Source organism: Lathyrus oleraceus, chromosome 5 (genome assembly GCF_024323335.1).
Source record: "Lathyrus oleraceus cultivar Zhongwan6 chromosome 5, CAAS_Psat_ZW6_1.0, whole genome shotgun sequence".
Taxonomy (NCBI): Eukaryota; Viridiplantae; Streptophyta; class Magnoliopsida; order Fabales; family Fabaceae; genus Lathyrus; species Lathyrus oleraceus.
Genome location: NC_066583.1, coordinates 168081305 through 168103723, shown reverse-complemented (window position 1 = coordinate 168103723; position 22419 = coordinate 168081305). Strand labels below are relative to the sequence as shown.

At 34.5% G+C, this 22419-nt stretch overlaps 1 protein-coding gene across 1 annotated transcript; it reads left to right on the top strand.

The window, feature by feature from the left end:
- Nucleotides 1–17340: 17340 nt before the first annotated feature.
- On the top strand, nucleotides 17341–21764 carry LOC127080827 (probable LRR receptor-like serine/threonine-protein kinase IRK). Its single transcript, XM_051021120.1, has 3 exons — nucleotides 17341–17492; nucleotides 17791–19297; nucleotides 20031–21764. Exons 2-3 carry the CDS (start codon nucleotides 17820–17822, stop codon nucleotides 21481–21483), a joined length of 2931 nt encoding a protein of 976 aa, XP_050877077.1. The 5' UTR covers nucleotides 17341–17492; nucleotides 17791–17819; the 3' UTR covers nucleotides 21484–21764.
- The last annotated feature ends 655 nt before the right edge of the window (nucleotides 21765–22419 follow it).

Here is a 22419-nt window from a genome sequence, read left to right as displayed (position 1 = left end):
ATGTTGAACAATTTTTCATTTGGAACTTGGATCATGGTGAATTTGAAGGTGGAAGTTTGGAAATTTTAACATGTTGAAATTTTTTCTAAGTGTCAAGCCATATATCTTAATATTCCACCTTGCTTAACTTTTTATGTGAGCTTCAAATGAGAAAAGTGTCTTTATGAAAGTTGTATCTCTTTCAAATTACTTCAAAATGGTCACCAGTTTCATGGCATTTGGATTTATAATGATAGATTTATGCATTTTTTAAGTTTGGAAAAATCACTTGTTCAATGGTATAGGTCAAAAATGACCTATAATGTATCCTCATATCACATGGTCAAAAAAGTTGATTTAACTCTCACTACAAACATAAAAGTTGAAGTAGACATCTTGAATTTGATTTTCAAACTTAGAAATCTTTCATCTCATAAAAATTGAGAAAGTTATGTCCTTAGGAAGTTGACTTTCAAATTAGGGTTTAGACAAAATGACCTATAATGTTTCAACATAAAAAATGATTTTCCAAACAAAACTAACTCTAGGTCTCAACATGAAAGTTGTTTTTAATGTTATTTAGAGTAACTTTTCTCTTGGAATCATTTTCATATGGTGAAAAGTGTAGGATATAAGGTCTAGGGAGACCCAGTTTTGATCAAATGAATTCATCTGGCCAACCACCATCAACCAACTTGCTAACCTTCAATTCTTTTGACTTTCTTGGCTTATGGTAGATCATATATGCATAAGATGATGAATTTTGAAGTGTCCCTTGAGAGGTTTAATCAATTGGTGAGATAGCTTGTTGGTGAAGTTACTCAAGATACCCATTCAAACTAGGGTTTCCAAGGCAAATCACCTTCAAACTCTTGAAGAATACTTGATCAATATCACATGTAGGAATCATTGGGACTCATATATGATGCTTATAGCCATTTGTGGGTCAATCCATGGTTGTGCTCTTTGCCGTGAGGGTCTCAAACCCTAGATATGAACTTGATAAATCAATGGGATCATGCCCTACCTACAAAAGAGTTGGGCAAATGCAAAAGACATATTTTTGGTATTTTGGTTAGTAAAATGATAATATACAAGTATGATACAATCACATAGTTCTTGGTGATCTCTCCCAAAACAAACCCAATGAGAGAGGGGTAAGGAGGATGCCAAGTAATGATCCCAATGCTAATGCATGTGATGAAATTGTATGAGGGATCTTAGGGTCAAAATTGGGGTCTTACAGTTTTTAAACTCAAGAAAAAATTGTGTGGTCTAAAACAAGCTCCCAAAGCATGGTATGAAAGACGAAGCAATTTTATGTTACAAAAATATTTCACCAAAGGGAAGGTTGATACAACTTTATTCTGTAAGTCATTCAAAAATGATATCCTTGTTGTTCAAATTTACGTTGATGATATCATATTTGGTTATGCTAATGCTACTTTGTGTAAGGAATTTGATAACTTTATGCAAGCAGAGTTTGAGATGAGTCTGATGGAATAACTCAAGTTCTTTCTGGGGATTCAGATCAATTAAAGTCCAAAACGAACATACATCCATTAGAGCAATTACACCAAGGAATTTATGAAGAAGTTTGATATGTTATAATGCAAGATGTCAAAGGCTACTATGCATCCTACATGTATCCGTGAGAAGGACGAGGTAAATGCTAAGGTAGAACATAAATTATACAGAGGTATGATTGGTTCTCTGTTACACTTGACTGCTTCTAGACCTTAAATTTTGTTTAGTGTCTGTTTGTATGCTTGCTTCTAATCATACCCTATAGAGTATCACTTAACAACTATTAAGAGGATCTTCATGTATCTGAAAGGTACGATTACCCTTGGCTTGTGTTATAGAAAATCTAAAGACTACAAGCTAGTGGATTATTGTGATGATAATTATGTCGGAGATAGACTTGAAAGGAAAATCACTTCTAGAAGCTGTCAGTTTTTGGGAGATAACCTAATCTCATTGTCCAACAAAAGGCAATCAATAATAGCACTTTCAATTACTGAAGCTGAATACATTACAACTTCTAGATGCAACACTTAGATGCTCTGGATGAAAAGTCAGCTCAAATATTTCCAGATATATGAGAGTAACATTCCTATACTCTGTGACAATACTTCGACTATTTATTTATCTAAGAATCCCATTTTTCATTCTAGAGCAAAACATATTGAGATAAAATATCACTTTATACATGACTATGTTCAGAAGGGAATTTTAAATCTAAAATTTATTGATATAGACCATTAATGGGTTGATATCTTTACAAAACCCATTGCTGAAGATAAACCCGTTTTCATTATGAAAAATTTGAAAATAGACTTATGTCCAGAATGAAAAACATGTTTTTCTCAGAATGTTAATCTCTCAGAATTGTCAAATGAGACTCTGAGATTTATTTTTTGGTTCTGAATGTGTGAGTCTTCTGAAGTGATAAGGTTTGATAAGTCCAAAAGTATCCAGTTAGACTTTTTTGGTTAAACAAATATGCTTTATGGATACTGAATAGTTTCTCATTTGATAGCTGTCAATCAGTCTCGATTAGTGGAACAATTTTAAGACAACTGCCTTAGAAAAATGGATTGTTTCCGATCTTCTAATGTGACACTTTGGGTGAATAAATCATGGGATTAGGTAAAATCGTCATGCTTTACTGTCTTTTCATATTTTTGCACTATTCAATTTTTTTTCATGATTGAAAAAAGATATATTTAAACATACTTCACTCACTTCACACACTTTTGCTACGATCACAACCTACACTTTCAGCAACCCTAAAACCTTTTTTCTTCGTCTACAATGGCTTCTTCAAAATAACTTGCTCAACAATCTCAACAAGAACAAGCTCAACAATAAGATGTTGTTACTACTCAACAAACTGCTCATGGTTCTTCTTCATCATCGTAACCAAAACCTCAAATTCCTCATCTGCTATAAGTTATTTTGTCAAGATCTTCTTCAGGACAATTTATTCATACTGAAGATGCTTACGATGCTCCTGAGGTTGCTTTGTCTACTCTAGTAGAGGATCTAGAAGTGTTGTGTGAAATCTTGGTTGAGCTTAACAATATGAAAGACAATGGTATTGATCTTTTAACTGATGTCAAAATTCAAGGTTGGAAATAATTCTTCAATCGTCTTCAAGGCCCAATCTTCTACAATCTGGTTAGAGAATTTTGGATTCATGTTAAATCTTCTCTCTTCCAGGTTACTTCTTTTGTCTTTGTAAAGAAGATTGTTATTTCAGAGAAGCTAATTGCCAAACTCATTGGATATGATGGATCTGGAATCAGATGTGAATAAATGGTGGAAAAGGAATCTAATTTGTCTGAGTTCTCCAAAGTTATTTTCGTATCTGGAAAACACTCTATCAAGGTCAAGGATCTTCACCATAAGCTTAAGGTTTAGGCTAGAATTATTTTGGAATGTGTTAATCATATAAAATATACAAACTCTTATGACTACATCAACGGTGACCAATAATACGTCCTTTACTATTTTGCGACTGAGAAGAAGGCGAATCTCCCTGCACTTCTCTTTCAGCACTTAAGGGATAGTGTGAAGGAAACCAGAGATTATAGTAGAAAGATGAGGAACTGCATTTCTCTTGGTAGGACGATCTCATACATTCTAATGGAGAGCAAACAGGTTGACTTTAACAGATGATTAGTTTTCCAAGGGTATGCAACCTCTAGTTGGCAGGATGCTTAATGCCAAGGGTCTGAAGAATATGGGCATCATTATTAACGTGATAAGCTCTTATGTTGAAATACCCAAGAAAGTTATCCATAATAAAATGATCCCTTTGGAAGATTTTCCTATCTTCTCAAAGCTATATCTTCTAAAACTACTTCTAAGAAGAAGATGAGGAAGATTGCTAAGAAGCATTATGAGAGAATGGCTAAGAAGTTTAAGGCTTTTAGGGAGAATATGGATACTTCTACTGAAGAACCCAGAGCCTCTAAAGCTACTTCTACAGGAACTGCTTCTGGTAATTATGTTCCTTCTGAAACTCGTCTACTTACTGCTGATTACAGTTCATCCATCCTATCAACCACACTCACTTCTTCTGTCCCTTTTCCATATACTTTTTTGCAAGGTCACTTCCTCCCATTCTCTACTCCCAAAACTACAAATACAAATGCCACCATTTGACCACCCGCACCATCATATTCTGATATTCTAACCTCCATTCTCATAACTACACCTCAACCACTACCTCCATGTTTTCTCTTATCCCAACTTACTCAACGAGAAAACCTTCCCTCACGAACTCCTTCTGAAATCTCACAACCATCATTCCTCACTCACTCTAACATCCCTATTATAGAATCAGACATTTATTATGATAATAAGTCATATGTTGAGCTCATAGTCCTCCCAGATATAAACCTTTAACCATCCTCTGACTAAACACCCTCTCAAACTAACATTCACCCAACACCTCTGGATAAATTCTTTACTCAGTTTGAAGGTGAGGTTATTGCCATACTGAATACTCTCTTTAAGGTTTTCATTTCTAATGCAAATCTTTCCGAAGTGTGTGCTATGACCAACAACTTCAGAAGTTAGATAGAAGTCAACTCTGAAGAGTTGTAGTTTATGTGCCTGAAGAAAGCTAAAAGAAACTTCCATGCCAGACTTTCTGGTATAGTTAAACCTCTGCTTCAAAGGGTTCCTCCGACGTTTATTTTTCCTACTCCATAAGTTATTCCACCTCCTTATCTAGTTTAGCCTACCTTGGTTTCTTCTAAGACAACACTTGTAGCTGGAAGCGATTATGGGGTTAAAAAGACTATGATTTTTGATGAAGTCATTATGAAGACTTTGGAGCACCTAACGACTTAGAATTATGAAGTTAAAGAGAGACTAAATCAACAAGATGAGAAGACATTAAATACTGAAGGGATGCTTGGATTGATCTTATCAAGACTGTCACCCTATCCTTAAACCCTAGTTTTAAAACTTTGTGTTTTCTTTGTTTTTCAATTATGTACTTGAATTATCTTCTTTTAAGAAATGGAATTTTATTCTGGTTTACTTTGTCTTTACTTCTTTTTTAATGATGACAAAGGGGGAGACAAAATGACTGATTTTGATATATCTAATTCTAATTCTGAAACCCAAACATAGTTTAACTGTTTTCTGACATTGGTAACATTTCTAAGAAATTTGAAAAAGTTCATCATGTTAACCAAGTGTTTCAGGTTCTAAGGCATTAACCAAGCTTAATTGAGTTCATATGAACCAAAATTATGTTCTGAATAGTTCACTAAGCAGTTTGCTCTTAACAAGACATATTCATGTTCTGAAATAAGTCCAAGTGAACTGGGTGTGTTATGAACTAGGAGTATACAAGATCTGTAACCAGACAAAGTTCTGATAACTACCAGGCATGCGTAATACAATAAGGCATATGAAAACTCTGACAAATCATGCTCTGTGATAAGGTTGATAACCAGACTTTCTGACACTCAACCAAGTCAACTCATAATGAAATACTTTTACACCTAAGTTATTGCATTATGGGAATTTACTACATCCATAATAACCAGGCTTCTGCCTTATGGGGAAGTTAGTAACCAAGCTTATGCCTTATGGGAAGTTATTTCATTCATGCTGATTGAGATTTTATATGTCTTAAGATTATTTTAAGTCTTAAATTCAGGGGGAGCTTGCAAACCTAACTCTTATATTCTAAGCTGAAAAATATTTTTTAATAGTATAAAATTCAAGGGGAGCTTACAAACCTCACTCTAATGTTTTTAAGTGATTAAACCAAGTAAAAATTGTTCATCAAAATATATGATTTTGTCATCATCAAAAAGGGGGAGATTGTAAGAACAAGATTTGGTTATACATTTGGCATTTAGTTTTGATGATAACAATGCATTAGTTCTTAGAGAAAGTTTTTGTACACTAATGGTTTTTATATGATGTGTAACTTTTGCTAACAGGTTATGACTTTAAAGCATTGATGTGTGACACCATCAGATTCTAGAATCAAAACACTTTGGCTCTGAAGAGATACAAGTACTTTACAAGATGATGTCAAGTTCTATAAAGCTCTTAGACAACGGTTATGATGAACGTTTATGCTAGAGCTTCTGACTGTGACTTTGATTGAAGAGCCTCTGAAGGATTGTTAACCTTCAAGATTTTGCGCTCAAGTTCTGAAGATTTTGAAGAACAAGATCTGAAGACTCTAAAGACCAGGTTTTTAGGAACTGTGTCAAGAATCTGAAGATTGAGGTTCTCAAGATTCTCTTTACTAGTCTCTTAATCCTTCTAAGCATGCTTCAACGTGATTTCATCATAAGCCTATGAAGATTAGAAGATAAGATCAAAAGGTTTTGTGTCATAAAAATAGTACACAGTACAAGATCACCCATTCCCCCTACTACACTGGTTTTGTGGGCTAAGGACAATACTATTGTACCATTTTGTCTCCTATATGCAAACTGTTATACAAAGAGACAACTGCAATTTAGTATTCCAATTCTTCCCTTCAACAAATCTTTTAACTACCTATATAAAGAAGACTTGGAAGAAGTTGCTCATGTTTATTCGCTCACGCTATTGAACATACACACGCTTTGCTGAAGTATATAATTTTTTGTGTATAGTCTTTATAACACACATAGAGTTTTTTCTCGTTATTGTGTGAAGAAATTCATTGTACTTAACTTGTGTTAATCTTCTTTATTATAAGCATTATTGTAAACACATACTTGTAAATCTCAAAGTTGTTTTAGTGGTTTCCTTAAGTGACTAGGTTTTAGTCAGATAGTCTCAAGAAGACAAAGACGACTTGTCTTTGTGGTGTATGTAATCAGTTTCGGTTAGAGTGGATTAAGTCCTTGTTGAGAAGGCAAAATCACCTTGGTATGGTAGGTTGAAGGTATCTTCGTTAACAACGAACCAATAAAAAAATAACCTTGTTATTTTTATTGCTCGTGTTATTGTTTGATTGAGTTGGTTTTGAAAAAAAAATCATTTTTAGAAACCAAATTCAAACCCATATTTCTTGTTTTTCTTGCCTCCTTTAGGTTCATGATTCGAGTCATGTATAAAACTTGACTAGAGTGAAATAAGTTAGAACCAAACAGGAAAAAGTGAAATAACTTATGATTCGAGTCGTGTAGGATGTGTGATTCGTTTCAAATGAGGCAGTGGCTAATAAAAGATTTGTATTTCGAGTCATGTACAACTTGTGATTCGAGTCGAGTTGCATGATTTGAATCATGTGTAAATTGTGATTCGAGCCACAAACACCATAATCTCCATGTTCTCCTCTGTTTAATTTGATTCAAATCATGGATTGTGAGTGACTCAAGTCATACACACCAAATATAAATTTTAAAGTTTTTCAAAATAATTTGAGATTTCTCTTCCCAAATAACTGGAACCAACTTCAAATATGGTTCTTGCTCCATTAACTCAAGCAATTGACTAAAACCATAATGATCATACTCGAATAAAAATAATTGAATTATGCATGCTAAAATGAATCGATTCAAACCTTAATTCAAATATGTGAAATTATGAAGGAGACTCAATAAACAATAATAAACGAATCGAAAACGTAAAATACAAGCAAAAAACTGTATTGGGGTTCTCCTTTGAATATATTAGAGACATGCAACTTTAAGTAGTCCTTATAAACTTAGGTTAAATATTTGTGCTTGTCAACATATACAAATAAATACACAAAAGAGTAATTGAATAAAAAATTCAATATCAATTTAAGCAAATAATACATAACAAATCATATGTCTCAGCAGATCAAAGTTAGGTTCGTTTCATAAGATCTAATCAAATGGAAAATTAGCTATTCATACTAATATAATTCACTGTCAAGAGTTTAAAAGAATTATACATGAAACGCAATGAGAAATATGGTCTTCAATGGTGAAAACCTTTATTCTAGAGCTCTACTATTGTATTCCTTTGCCAAACTGCATCAAAATTCATACACCAAATAGCCTTTTAACGCATTATAAAAGTGATTGGATCGTGCCATAACCCATTCTCTCATTCCATGACGTGTTGGCGTTTCACTAGATCATGCCACAATGGATTTTGATTGTGCCATAATATGTTGTTTTTCTTGCCTTCGTGGTACGATATTGGCCACGAAAATTCTAGGGGTTGCATAATGGTTTCATCACAGTTTTCTTCAAAAAGCTAGCTTTTTCTTTTTTTCTTCACTTTTCTTCATAAAATTAGGACGCATTACATTGTAAATGACTAAAAATATACATAAATGCTCGATAAAATTATATGACGACAGTCAATCGTCAGCTACATAACTCTCTTCTTTTTCTTAATCTTCTTTCTATCTTTACACTACTATCTCTTATTTATTTATATCTTCTAATATAATCATTTTCAAATATCGATTTTTTTATATATTTATTTGAATTTCGAATATCACAACCCCTTTTATGTTTTGAAGATTAATCCTCCCATGAGTTAAAAAACACTTTAAATGCTTAACTAAATAGCCTAACATCCTCTAGAAGAGAATGGTATGATTTGTTAATAGAGAATATGATATCTTCATATAGGGGATGGATTATGATATCTTCATAGAGGCAAACAAAGGTCAAGGGATGAATCAAGGCATTGTCAAGATCAATCATCCATTTTGGTGGATTATGGTTTTCACCTTATCAACACCCAAGTTCCATTGATATTGACAAGACTTGATTGGATCAACCTAGAATCAAGGGTTTGTTGTAAGTCGCGAGCATGGAGTCTGGGTAAGAACCATCCCAAAGGAGTGAACTAAGGCTAAAAACCTGTAGACCATGTTCTAAAAAGTTCTCAGAGTCTTAATTCAATCTATTGGATATTACAAGTTAAGATGACTGACTCATCGACCCATAATATTCTCAAGAGAAACTCGTTTGAGTGTAGTATCGCGTAACAACTGTTATCAAGTCTACACTTGAACAGTTTCCGCACTACGTCCTAAATAGGTCAAGATGGGTTAAATGTTCTAAGCTCCTCAGCTTCTCAGACCCAATTAGAGATAGTAATGCCTAACCATAAATACTTGTGTGACATTTCCAAATCCAAAGGAGTCTCCACTAAGCAGATGGATCTCAAGCCAACTTGTTAAGGGCTACTCTACACAAGTCGAACATGACTATACCATCCTCCTATCTTAATTGCACTAAAGTTCGGGTTAGAACTTATCTCACCACTCAGAGATCACCAAGCACAACAAGCAGATTATATCACACATACATATATACAAACATCACATATATACAAATATATTCACACAAAAAGTAGGCTAAACCCACTGGAGACTACTCCCCAGCAGAGTCACCACTTAATTTCTGTAGCGGGAAATTCATGATCATCAAGCTATTGATAAGCTAGAGATCAAATAACAAGAGTCACCACCGCGCTTTTATTGTTTCCAAGGGAAAAGGGAAAAAGTACGAACAAAACCCAAAAGTAAGAAGTTTTCAAATCAAAACTAATAAAAAGTCAGAGATCACAGGTAAGGGGGTTGGTTACACAAAGGGAAGGTGTTAGCACCCAAAGTGTCCTAGGTACTCATATGGAGCCCTTTTTGTATGCATATGTACTTGGTATAAAGTGATGTTTACAATCAAATAGAATAGGGGGATGAGGAAAGAATTTATTAATTATATTTTTGTGTTTGACAAGACCTTCGGTCTTGAGCCTACGTACCAACATAAAAATGAGGGATCAAAACCTCATAGTTCGCGATACAAATTCCAAAGTGGATGCATTACTTTTAACTAAAATTAAGTTTGAAAAGCACAAAGGCCTAAAAATGGTTTGAATGTGTTAGTTCTTTTTTTAGCTTTTTTGAAAGTTTGAGTCAAGTATAGTTAAGTTTATTTACAAGTTTGATTTAAGGAAAGAATTTTGAAAATGCAATGGCATAAGGTCAAAGTTTCTATCTTTTTACAAAAGTGGTCAAAGTTTAGAACAAAAGTAGTTCACACAAAGAAGATTTTGAAAAGTGGATGGAGAGATTTTGAAATTAAAGAAATAGGGAGAAGATGAAGAGACTATTCTATGCACTAAATTAAAAGTTAAGATTTGAAAAGATCTGACCAAGTGGGTAGCAATCCAATAGACAAGAATGTCATTAGAAACCCAGAATTCCCTTGGACTTTTAGAATCAAGCAACACACAAATGCACAATTATATTATCTTGAAGAGCAAGACATCAAATAAAGATGGTCACATCCAAGCTTATCCATTCCATGATCTTCTTCAAAATAGCCCATGTAACAGATGAATTCCACAAGTCACGGGTTCAAAATAACAGCTTCACAATGATCATGTTGTAGATGAACTTAGGGATGTCTTCAAAGATGTGTCAGATGAAGTTCAAATTGCAAGCACTTGGTTCTTCAACAAGTTGGCATTGGCCAAGTCCTTTAGCATAGAAAGGTTTCCTAGATTCTAAGTCCATTTGTCCAAGATCAAGCCAACAGTCCACTCAAAAGTTTTTTTATGGTTTTTGTTATTATTATGTACATTAATGGTCAAAGACCACACAAACAAGAAAAGTATACACAAATAAAATATATCACACAATATGGTCCAAATGGAAAAAGTGAAAATTGCATTAACATAAACAATTAGAATGATATGAACAATGGTAAATGAAATAGAGTGCTAAAAGTAAATTGCATTAAAGTAAAAGCTTGAAATTAAAAGGTTAGTAGTTAATTGGTTAGAAGTTAGTATTGTTTTGCTTTTGCTTTTCATTTCAAGACATTCTTTGGAGAACACTCAACCCACTTATCACAAGCATGAATCCTTGAGCCAAAACATCTTCCAAAGTAAGGAAAGAAGGCCAAGTTTCCATACAATACCATGAAAGATGGGAGACTTACAATCTCACTAACTAGAATGCTTATGCCTTTTATGTCACAAATTTAGCGCTATGTTAAGCAATCGTAATTGGACTTATCTAGAAGTTACAACTATTTGAGGTCGGGCAATAGAATTTTGGTGTTAATGCATGTTAGAGACATAGTATAATGGACTATGCTCATGAAACATACCACACACAAAAAGAATATGCAAAAGGTGTGGCATAATCTCATCCATACTCATGTCAATTTTTTAATCAACTAGCATTAGGACTTTAAGATGTCATAGGCCAAATGGAATGAATGAATGAAGAAAGGGAATAAGATGAAGTGGGAGGGGAATGGATCAAAACACAAATTGGTAAAAGGAGGATTTTTACGAAATTAATATCATCCATTCATTTTGGGAGATGAAATGTATATTCCACCAATCCCCTAAATCCAATGATATTAATTTGACAAAGTCAAATCAACCTTGACCGAGGCCCAATAACAAGAGTTAAACCTAAACAAATCATCACAATTGGTCAACAAATTTATTTGGCATTTTATTCAAATTAAAATACTAAAATAGTGCATTTAAATTAAATATGGTTTATCCAATTCCTAAAATCTCACCAAAACACCAAAGAAATGGCCATGAGATTTATCATAGGTCAAACAAGGTCAAAGGACCTTGGAGAAAAAAATTCATAATTTTTGGACATTTAAAAATATTTTTAAACAATTAAAAACAAATGCAAAATCAATGAATTCATGAAAAATATTAATAATGATCCAAAAAATAATTTTAATTCAGAATATGAAAGAAAAAAATATTTAATTTTTTTTGGTGAAAGTCCCATATTTTTTGGATCAATATTGAATTTAATATGAATTATTGAAAATAATGCAATTAAAATGAAATTAAAATATCATAAAAAATGTGGACCACTTGATCTCCCTTATTAATTGAGGTGGCAAATCAAGTGGCCAGAAACGCGCTATCCACGATGGACATGAGTCAGCGCGCCATAACATTGGTATTTAAAAAGGACGGTCGTGATTAAAACAAATAAGATGGATCATATGGCTGTGAGAGATGCCAACACATCGCCGGAGCTATAGCTCCGGTCTTCTTCTCCGGTGGACCTCATCGGACCGGTCCACCATCAACCATCACCAAAATTAAAAACAAGGACATGATTTCAAAGTAAAAATGGCACTGAGCTCGAATCTGGCCTCAATTCACTCTAACTCCAAGTATATTGAGAGACACATGGAGTTGAAATTTGAGGTATATGAACTGAGTTGCTTCGATTTGGCCTCAAAGCAACTCAATCTTCTTGCCTACATTGATAGGACTTCATACAACCAAAGAATCAATAGAATTGAGCAAGAATTTGAGAGAATCGAAGAGATCAAAATTTCTGGAAAGTATCTTCAATGGAGGTCTAGATTCAACTGATCTTGATCTTGTTTGTGCTTGATCTCACTCCATTTGCTTGTAGAAGAAGGATTGAATGCTTACAAGGCTGTGGATTCCTGGAGATTTGAATTTCAAAACAGTGGAAATTCAACCTCAAATTCAAATGAATTTCTCAAGTTTATCCTTTGCAAAGTGAGGGTTAGAGATGGGGGATCAAAGCTGGCGTGAATGTGTGTTCATTACTGAGCATATGAGGCTCTATTTATAGCTGAAACCATTGATATTTGCACACTTGAAATCACTTTCCAAATTTGGTCGTTGATGATGCATGGGTGCATGGGCGCACATAGGCCCATAAAATCAAGTCCACAAATGAATGTTAGATAGTTTAAATTCAGCTTGGATTGCAAGGCAAGTGTGCATTTGGATTTGAAATTTGATCCTTGCCAAGTGATGTCACCATGTTCATGCCATGCGCAGCCTATGCATTCCTTGTCCAAAATGAATGAATTTGAGATATTTGGAACGGTGAGATCAAGAGGAACAACTTTCATGTTCAACACTTTTTCATTTGGAGCTTGGAACTTGGAGAAATTTGAGGTGGAAGTTTGGAAATTTTTGACATATCAAATTTTTTCTAAGTGTCAAGCCATATGTCTCAATATTCCACCTTGCTTAACTTTTTATATGAGCTTCAAATGAGAAAGGTGTCTTCATAAAAGTTGTAGATCTCTCAAATACCTTCAAAATGGTCACAAATTTCATGTAATTTGGATTTGAAATGATAGAGTTATGCATTTTTGAAGTTTGGAAAAATCACTTGGTTAATGGTATAGGTCAAAAGTGACCTATAATGTAACCTCATATCACATGGTCAAAAAAGTTGAATTAGCTTCCACTCCAATCATAAAACTTGAATTAGACACATTTTTAATTTGATTATGCAACTTGTTAATCTTTAATATCATAAAAATTGAGCAAATTATGGCCTTGGGAAGTTGACTTTCAAATTAGGGTTTAGACAAAATGACCTATACAATTTCAACATAGAAAATGATTTTCCAAGCAAAAATAGCTCTAGGTATCAACATGAAAGTTGTTTGGAATGTTATTTAGAGTAAGTTTTCTCTTGGAATCATTTTAATATGGTGAAAATTATAGGAGATAGGGTCTAGGGAGACCCAATTTTGATCAGATGAATTCATCTGGCCAACCACCATCAACCAACTTGCTAACTTCCAATCCTCTTGACTTTATTGGCTCATGGTAGATCATATATGCATAATATGATGAATTTTGAAGTGTCCCTATAGAAATTTGATCAATTGGTGAGATAGCTTGTTGGAGAAGTTACTCAAGATACCCGGTCAAACTAGGGTTTCCAAGGCAAATCACCCTCAAACTCTTGAAGAAAACTTGATCAATATAACATGTAGAGAACATTGGGACTCATATATGATGTTCATGAACATTCTTGAATCAATTCTTGGTTATGCTCTTTGTTCATGAGGGTCTTAAACCCTAGATGTGAACTTGATGAATCAATGGAATCATGCCCTTCCTACAAAAGAGTTAGACAAATGCAAAGACATATATTTGGTATTTTGGTTAGTGAAATGATAAAATATAAGTATGATACAATCACAAAGTGCTTGGTGATCTCTCCCAAAACAAACCCAATGAAAGAGGGGTAAGGAGGATGCCAAGGTGTGATCCCAATGCTAGTGCTTATGATGAAATTACATGAGGGATCTTAGGGACAAAATTGGGGTCTTACATATGGGTAAATTTTTTAAAAATGATTTGGTTATAAAAGTCCTAAAATGCTTAAATCACAGCTGCAAACCTAAAGTTAGTGTGATTTACGAATCTAAAGACTTGTATTTTATGGATTTGACTACCTTGTTTGAAATTTTTTTGGAATATGAAATTGAACTAAAAAGGCTATTTGAGAATGAAGAAGGCGATAAAAAGAAGAAAAGTCTTGCACTAAAAGTTACAAAGGCCAAAGACAAGGAGTCGAGAGATGAAGAATGCCAAAGTGAAAGTGATAAAGGCATGGATTTTATGTTTCAAAAATTTAGGAACTCCTAAGCCACAAATAACAAACTCCAAAGTTCTAGACGCAAAGTAAAGAAAGATTAACCTTATTCTAATTTGCTTCCAATTCAAAAAGAAAGGTCCCATAAAGCTAGAATGTGCGCTTGTACACATGAATCAGAAAAGCTTTCGCACATTATTGGTGACAGGTTGAAGTGGAATATTGAAAACCAATAAATGCTTGCACACATGAATCCCAAATCTCTCATATTCTTTTTGCTTATGATCCTTTTTTTTTTTGCGGAGGCTTATCTAGAATAAGCTCACTATGTTATCAACTGCTTGACTATTTTCTTTAAAGCGTTCAAGCAAAGTACCTACTACTAAAAAGCACAAATATTTTTTCTAATAATATTCATAATCATATTTGCGAAGATATTTTACAACATATTGATTTCTCTGAAGTTATTAGTATGGGTAGGAATATGCGAGAAAACATAACAACTCAAAGATCCATCGTGTAAATTTTAATCACATTTTCTAAAATATATAGTAGATGCTAAGTGAGTGGAAGCAACAATGTTTGAGCATAATCGTGGGAATTACTCGTTTTAGATCAATTATTAGCTCTATTATGTATTACTACACATGTAGGAAAATAATTCCAAGAACATTTGCGATGAGATTGAGAAAATTAAGTGTAGTTTTGGAGAGATACAAATCAGGGAAAAATTCCACTTAGTAAATTGAGATATACTCCATCCATAATGAATGATAAGTAAACATAACTCATATTTTTTTATCAAATGGGTGGAAAAGGATTTGCAATGCATAAAATAGATTAAAATAAAAAGGAACAATACAAAAGATTGACGGGGCATTTAATTTGACTTAGTAAAAGAAAAATATTAAAGCAAATTTGAATTTAGAGACAAACATCCACGCATCATGCTCATAACCCAACAAACCACCACAACGCGAAACCAAATTGCAAAAAAATGTGATACATGAACTAACAACCGCCGAACTTAGATTTTGAATATGACGAATGAACTCGACCGCTAACAAGTCACAAATTGAATTACCAACAACATACTCACAAACTACAATAAGTTATCATGATCATTTATGGGTAAACAATCTGAAATCAATCACAATCATTTATGAGCCAGAATCCATGAACCACTTACAGTCTAAACAACCTAAAATTCTTCAACGCAGTGGAAATAAACTAAACTTTGAAACTTGTAAATCTCAACAGACATGGAAACAAACAAAGAGTCAAGAGTCAAAAACATCAACCACACCCGAATAAGAGAAAATGAGGCTACGAGAATCAAAACCATTGGAGAATAATGACAAGGATGAAAAATAGAATGATAACAATAAGCAGCGCTAAAAGAGTCTCAAAACCATAATCATGGAGGAAGGGAAAACGTGAGAAAATGAAGAAACGAAACCTAAAAAACAAGAATCGTCATTGAGGACGAAGAGCACCAAAACTATGGCAAAAAACCAACTGCGAACACGACCATCAAAAAACAGGTTACAAGGTGGTGCAGGTGGCTAACACCGACCGTCGCACCACCACTGCCGTTTGGATTAAGAAAAAAATGATGCAAAAACTACTTCTCAAACAATGAATCGAAGAGAAAGAATAAGGCTTTTCAGTGTCATTAAACCCTCTCACAGTCTCAAACATAATTCATATTTCTTTTTTTAAAAGAATATAAAAAGAATTTAATTGATATACACTAACAGTATAAAGATTTTTTACACCGTCAGTTAATGACAACCACTGATATATTTAAAAGATTTGACTTTTTATTTTAAACATTTAAAAAATAATACAAACGGATGATTGTGATGTATTGACCGTGTAAATTTTTTTACACTGACAGTGCATAACAATTAATCTCATATAAAAAATCTTACTACAAAATAATAATAATATTTAATAAAATCTATATCTTAAATTATCTTTTTATATTTTTAATGTCGAAATTATAATAATCTTTTTATATCTTCGCCTATCTATAAAAAAAAACAAGTAGTACTAGGTGTTAGAGGCGAGGAAGTAGAACTAGAACCACAACTACAAGGGCCCTGAGTTTGGTTTGATGAAATCTGAAAAAGCATGAAAGGGATATATGTCCTATTTACCAGTACATTTCTGTGCACTGCTCCACACCATTCACTCTCCACCATCTTTCTCCCTTTTCTTTAATTGCACCACCCACCATGCTCACACACCTACTTGCCTTTATTGCTTTTCTTTTCTCTTTTCAGGAGCCAACTAGCTTCCACTCTAAAGTGTTGATACCTTTTCTCTTTTCCTAAATTACCCCATTCCCATTATAAATTAAGATCACATGCCATCCACAAACCTGTAGCAAAAACACTCTCGTTATAGAACTTTATACCGTAAAATTAGTTATATAAAAAATTGTGTTTTTTCCGGTATAATTTACTCATTACTTTCCTTAGTACTCACTGTTTAGTACTAGTATCTTGTAAGTTCTTTTTGTATTAGCAGAATCTAAACATGTTTAAGTTTAATAATCTTTTGATTTTTAAAAAATTTTGATGACTTAAAAAATAAAAATAAAAATACTTGGAGGGTAATAAAATAATATTTTTTGGCATTTAATAATTAAAATATTTATTGTTTTATATTTTAAAATAATAAAAAGTATATATGTTTTAAAACGTCACTTAAAAATGATTTTGTTAGTATTCTTTACTTTCCAGTTTCAATTTATGATTGAGTATTATCTTGATATTTTAAAGAAAGATTCTAGAAAAAAAACCGTAAATTGTAGGAGTAAAAACTTGTACTACAAGACTACAGTCAATGGAAAAAAGAAGGGCAGTCTTGGAAGTTGCCCTGCCAGCTAAGCCATCCACGTCAAAAGATAACAGACCATAATGACTTGTCTGACACGTAGAATTCCAACCCCACATGCCTAACGCCACGTGTACTATCTTTATTTATTTCTCCATCTACCCACCAGGTCCCCCTTTTCCCGTTATTAAAAACCGAATATTATTTCCTTATGTGCGCACAGCACACCAGAGAGAGACATTAGAGAGAGACGTTACTTTCTCACCACCGCCACATAACAAATTCCGGCCACCCTGTCGGAAAACCTCTCAACTTTTCACATTTCCCGGTAAGCATCCACCGCTTAACTTCTTCTTCCGGTAACCTAAAGTCTCTTCTGTTCTTTCATTTAACCGTTTCACATAAACACTCTTGTGCTTTTTCTTCAACTTTACTTCCTCTCTGTTTCTCTTTCTCTTCAAAGTTGTTTCTAGGGCACTTTGGTACTTTTTCTCCTTCTGCTACTACATCTGCTACTGTCACATTCTGTTTCACACCCTCCTTTTTTATTTTTACCCCCTTCGTTTTTAATCTCACTTTCAAATCTACCTCATAATTTTACTTTGTTTCTCCGAACTCAATTTCAGATGGAGTTTTAGTTTAGTGTTGGAGGAAAATGGAAGCTTCATTTAAAATGAGAGTTATGCGAGTTTTTTTCGTGTTGCTGTTTTTGGTGACGGTGAAAGCTGTTAACCCGTCTTTAAACGACGACGTTTTGGGGTTGATTGTGTTCAAAGCGGATATACAAGATCCAAAGGGAAAGTTAACATCTTGGAATGAAGATGATGAAAGTGCTTGCAGTGGTAGTTGGGTTGGTGTGAAATGCAACGCTAGATCCAACAGAGTGGTGGAGGTTAACCTGAATGGGTTCTCTTTATCTGGAAGAATTGGTCGTGGGTTGCAACGTTTGCAGTTTCTGCGTCGGCTTTATTTGGCGAATAACAATCTTACCGGGAGTATAACCCCTAATATTGCTACTATTGATAACCTTAGGGTTCTTGATTTGAGTAATAATAATCTTTCGGGGGTTGTTCCTGATGATTTTTTTCGACAATGTGGGTCGATGAGAGTTGTTTCTTTAGCTGGGAATTTGTTTTCTGGGAACATACCTTCTAGTTTAGGGTCATGTTCAGCTGTTGCTAATGTTGACCTTTCTTTTAACCAGTTTGATGGGAATGTTCCTAAGGAGATTTGGAGTTTGAGTGGACTCAGGTCTCTTGATTTGTCTGATAATTTGTTGGAAGGTGAGATTCCGGAAGGTGTTGAGGCGTTGAAGAATTTGAGAAGCGTTAACTTGGCTAGGAATAGCTTTTCTGGAAAGATACCTTATGGGTTTGGAAGTTGTTTGCTTTTGAGGTCTATTGATTTTGGTGATAATTCTTTCTCGGGTAGTATTCCTAGTGATTTGAAGGATTTGGTGTTGTGTGGTTACTTTAGTTTGAGTGGAAATGCTTTCTCAGGAGATGTTCCTGATTGGATTGGAGAGATGAAGGGTCTTCAGACATTGGATCTTTCTAGGAATAGATTTTCTGGTCTGGTGCCGGACTCTTTAGGAAAACTTTGGTTAATGAAAACATTGAATCTTTCTGGAAATGGTTTCACTGGCAATCTTCCGGAGTCCATGGTGAATTGCACAAACCTTGTGGCTTTGGATGTTAGCCAAAATTCATTGTCTGGAGATCTTCCTTCTTGGATTTTTGGGTCGGATTTGGAGAAGGTTTCAGTGGCAGATAACAAAATGAGTGGTAGGGTGAAAAGCCCTCTCTATTCCTTGAAAAAAGTTGTGGTTCAGAGTCTTCAAGTTTTGGATTTGTCTCACAATGCATTTTCTGGTGAAATCACTTCTGCTGTTTCACATTTAAGCAGCTTGCAGGTTTTGAATTTATCATATAACTCTTTGGGAGGTCTTATTCCAGCTTCAATCGGTGATTTGAAAACATGTTCTAGTCTTGATTTGAGTTATAATAAACTAAACGGAAGCATACCTCGGGAAATTGGTGGAGCTCTTTCCTTGAAAGAACTTATTTTGGAAAACAACTTCCTTACTGGGAAAATCCCAATGTCAATTGAGAACTGCTTTCCATTAACAACTTTGTAAGTTCCTTTTTCCTTTGCCATATTTTTGTTTTAAACATGTGTGGATATGCTCTATGGATAATTTAAGGCTGTTCCAATCTTAGAAGATCTAGCTAATCTGCATGCCACATATTTGGTTAGAAATTGCGTTAACTTATTTAATTGGATAGATACATCCATCATACCCGTAACTAGATGTTTGTTCATGGTTGTTGTTATGCCCTTTATGGAGACATTTCTTGTGGTCTCACTTTTTCTCCGTGTTCTACAAATGATAAAAAAACAACTGAAAATGTCTCAACTTTGATTCAGTTTGATATGTAGATTTCTATTATTTTGCATAAATAGGTTTGTTGTGCACTTTTTATTTATTATCATTACATCACTAGCAATAACAGTGTTTAGTTCAATGAGACTTCTCACTTTTTCTAGACCCTGCCCTATCATAAGTAAAAAGTTTGAACAAAAGACATCCATAATGCATCTAAGAGAATGGATAGTGATTGAAACTTGAACTACCAACCAAATATCTGTTATAGTAGGCGTGGCTTTAATTTTTTGCAGTTAAGAGTTTCATGCATTGTTTGTCTATTCCTCAATTGGCGCCATCTTTTAGCTGCTTTTTAGTCTTGAGTTGAATTTTTATTATAATGCAGTAACATCTGATATGCTCTTATTTTCATTATGGTTTCTGTTCTGACTCTCGGTTGTTTCTTTATTTCTCTCCTTTCTTTTTTGGCACATTGTGTAGGATTCTGTCGAAGAACAAGCTGAATGGGTCAATACCAGCAGCACTTGCAAAACTCACCAATTTGAAAACTGTGGACATATCATTCAACAATCTTAATGGAAGCCTTCCTAAACAATTGGCCAACCTTCCCAATCTCCTAACCTTCAATTTATCTCACAATAATCTTCAGGGCGAACTGCCGGCCGGTGGTTTCTTTAACACCATTTCACCTTCATCCGTTGCTGGCAATCCATTTCTGTGTGGCTCTGTTGTAAACAAAAAATGCCCTGTTAGGCTCCCAAAGCCTATTGTTCTGAATCCCAACTTTTCTGGTGACTCTGACCCAGGTTCACCTACTCCAATGTCAGGTCACAAGAGAAATATTCTCAGCATTTCAGCACTCATTGCCATTGGTGCAGCTGCTTTCATTGTAATTGGTGTCATTGGCATCACTGTTCTCAACCTCCGTGTTCGGTCCGCCGCATCTCGATCTCCAGCGGCCCTTGATTTTTCTGCAGGGGATGATTATAGCCGTTCGCCAACCACAGATGCCAACTCTGGCAAGCTTGTCATGTTTTCAGGTGAACCTGATTTCAGCTCTGGTGCACATGCTTTGCTTAACAAAGATTGCGAGCTTGGGCGTGGAGGATTTGGTGCTGTGTACCAAACAGTACTAGGGGACGGTCGCTCAGTTGCTATAAAGAAGCTCACCGTGTCGAGCCTTGTCAAGTCACAAGAAGATTTCGAGAGGGAAGTGAAGAAATTAGGAAAAGTCAGACACCAAAATCTTGTTGAACTTGAAGGCTATTATTGGACTTCATCACTTCAACTCCTCATATATGAGTTTGTCTCTCGCGGTAGCCTTTACAAACATCTCCATGAAGGATCAGGCGAAAACTTCCTTTCATGGAACGAGAGGTTTAACGTCATTCTCGGGTCGGCAAAGGCCTTAGCTCACTTGCATCACTCCAACATCATTCACTACAACATTAAGTCAACCAACATCCTCATTGATAGCTACGGCGAACCTAAAGTAGGCGATTACGGCCTAGCAAGGCTGCTACCAATGCTCGACCGCTACGTCTTGAGCAGCAAAATTCAAAGCGCACTCGGCTACATGGCACCGGAGTTTGCCTGCAAAACAGTGAAAATAACAGAGAAATGCGATGTTTATGGATTCGGAGTTTTGGTTTTGGAGATTGTGACAGGGAAAAGGCCAGTAGAGTATATGGAGGATGATGTTGTTGTACTTTGTGACATGGTAAGAGGAGCATTGGATGAAGGGAGAGTAGAGGAATGTATTGATGAGAGGCTACTAGGGAAGTTTCCAGTAGAAGAAGTGATTCCTGTGATTAAGCTTGGTTTGGTATGTACTTCACAAGTGCCATCTAATAGGCCAGAAATGGGAGAGGTAGTTACGATATTGGAGCTTATAAGATGCCCTTCAGAAGGACAAGAAGAGTTGTTGGGATGATGAATTGGATTATTAACCTGTTGTTTTCTTGATTAGGAGGTTAGACAAACAATGAAATGGGTTACCCGGGGAAGATGAATCCGGTTTTAATTAATTAACTAAAGAGACAGAGAAATTGTATTATTTTCAATGTAATTTAGTATTGTTGTTAGTCTTTAGTTTGTTCTTTTTAAGATTTCTCTGTTGTTGTGCTCTTGCTGGATTCTTTTTCACCGGGGTTCCAATTTGGATGAAGTTTGAAAATTGTTGCTGTTGCTGAATCAATGATGTTTCATATTCTAGTTTGTTTCTTTTGATGTCGTGCTTTAGTTGTTTTGGACCTCTTTTTCACTTTTTTGTGTCTTGAAATGACCATAATTTCGTACGCTTTTGGTGTTGGGCGCATGCAAGAGGTATCGTTTTGTGGTGTGTCTTTTTGTTTGGTGGAGAATCTTGTTGGAAAGTTGGATATGTTTGAAAAAGAGAATCCTATCTTCTAATATGAGTCGAGTGTTGTAACGAAAAATAACATAAATATCAATATACTAGTACTTTTTTAAAACTAACTGACAAAAAATTATCGAGGCAATAATGATAAATATAGAGACCAAGGAATATTGGTGTATGTTCAGTAAAAAAGACATCGAACAGTGATAATGTTAGTTTTAGAGATCGAACCCGATACCTATTGGCTATTGTCCGTTGTTTTTAATTGTTAACCATATTTAAAATCTTATGTTTTAATTTTTTTGACAGAAGAAAAAATCTTATGTTTTAATTAAAATTTATTATTCTCGACAAAAAAAGTTCTTATGTAATATCGTAAATTTCTAAAAAGAATCTAAATGATTTGATAACATTGCTTAGGAAAAGATTTTTTTGTTTGTTTAGGAAAAAAAATTCTAAAACGGAAAGGGTTTAAATGACTTTGATATTCGACCTTGGTTATTTTAATGA

Coding starts and splice junctions, on each gene's coding strand:
- LOC127080827 (XM_051021120.1), top strand. CDS start 17,820: ATGGAAGCTTCATTTAAAATGAGAGTTATGCGAGTTTTTTTCGTGTTG. Junction 19,298..20,030: donor TGCTTTCCATTAACAACTTT/GTAAGTTCCTTT, acceptor CACATTGTGTAG/GATTCTGTCGAAGAACAAGC.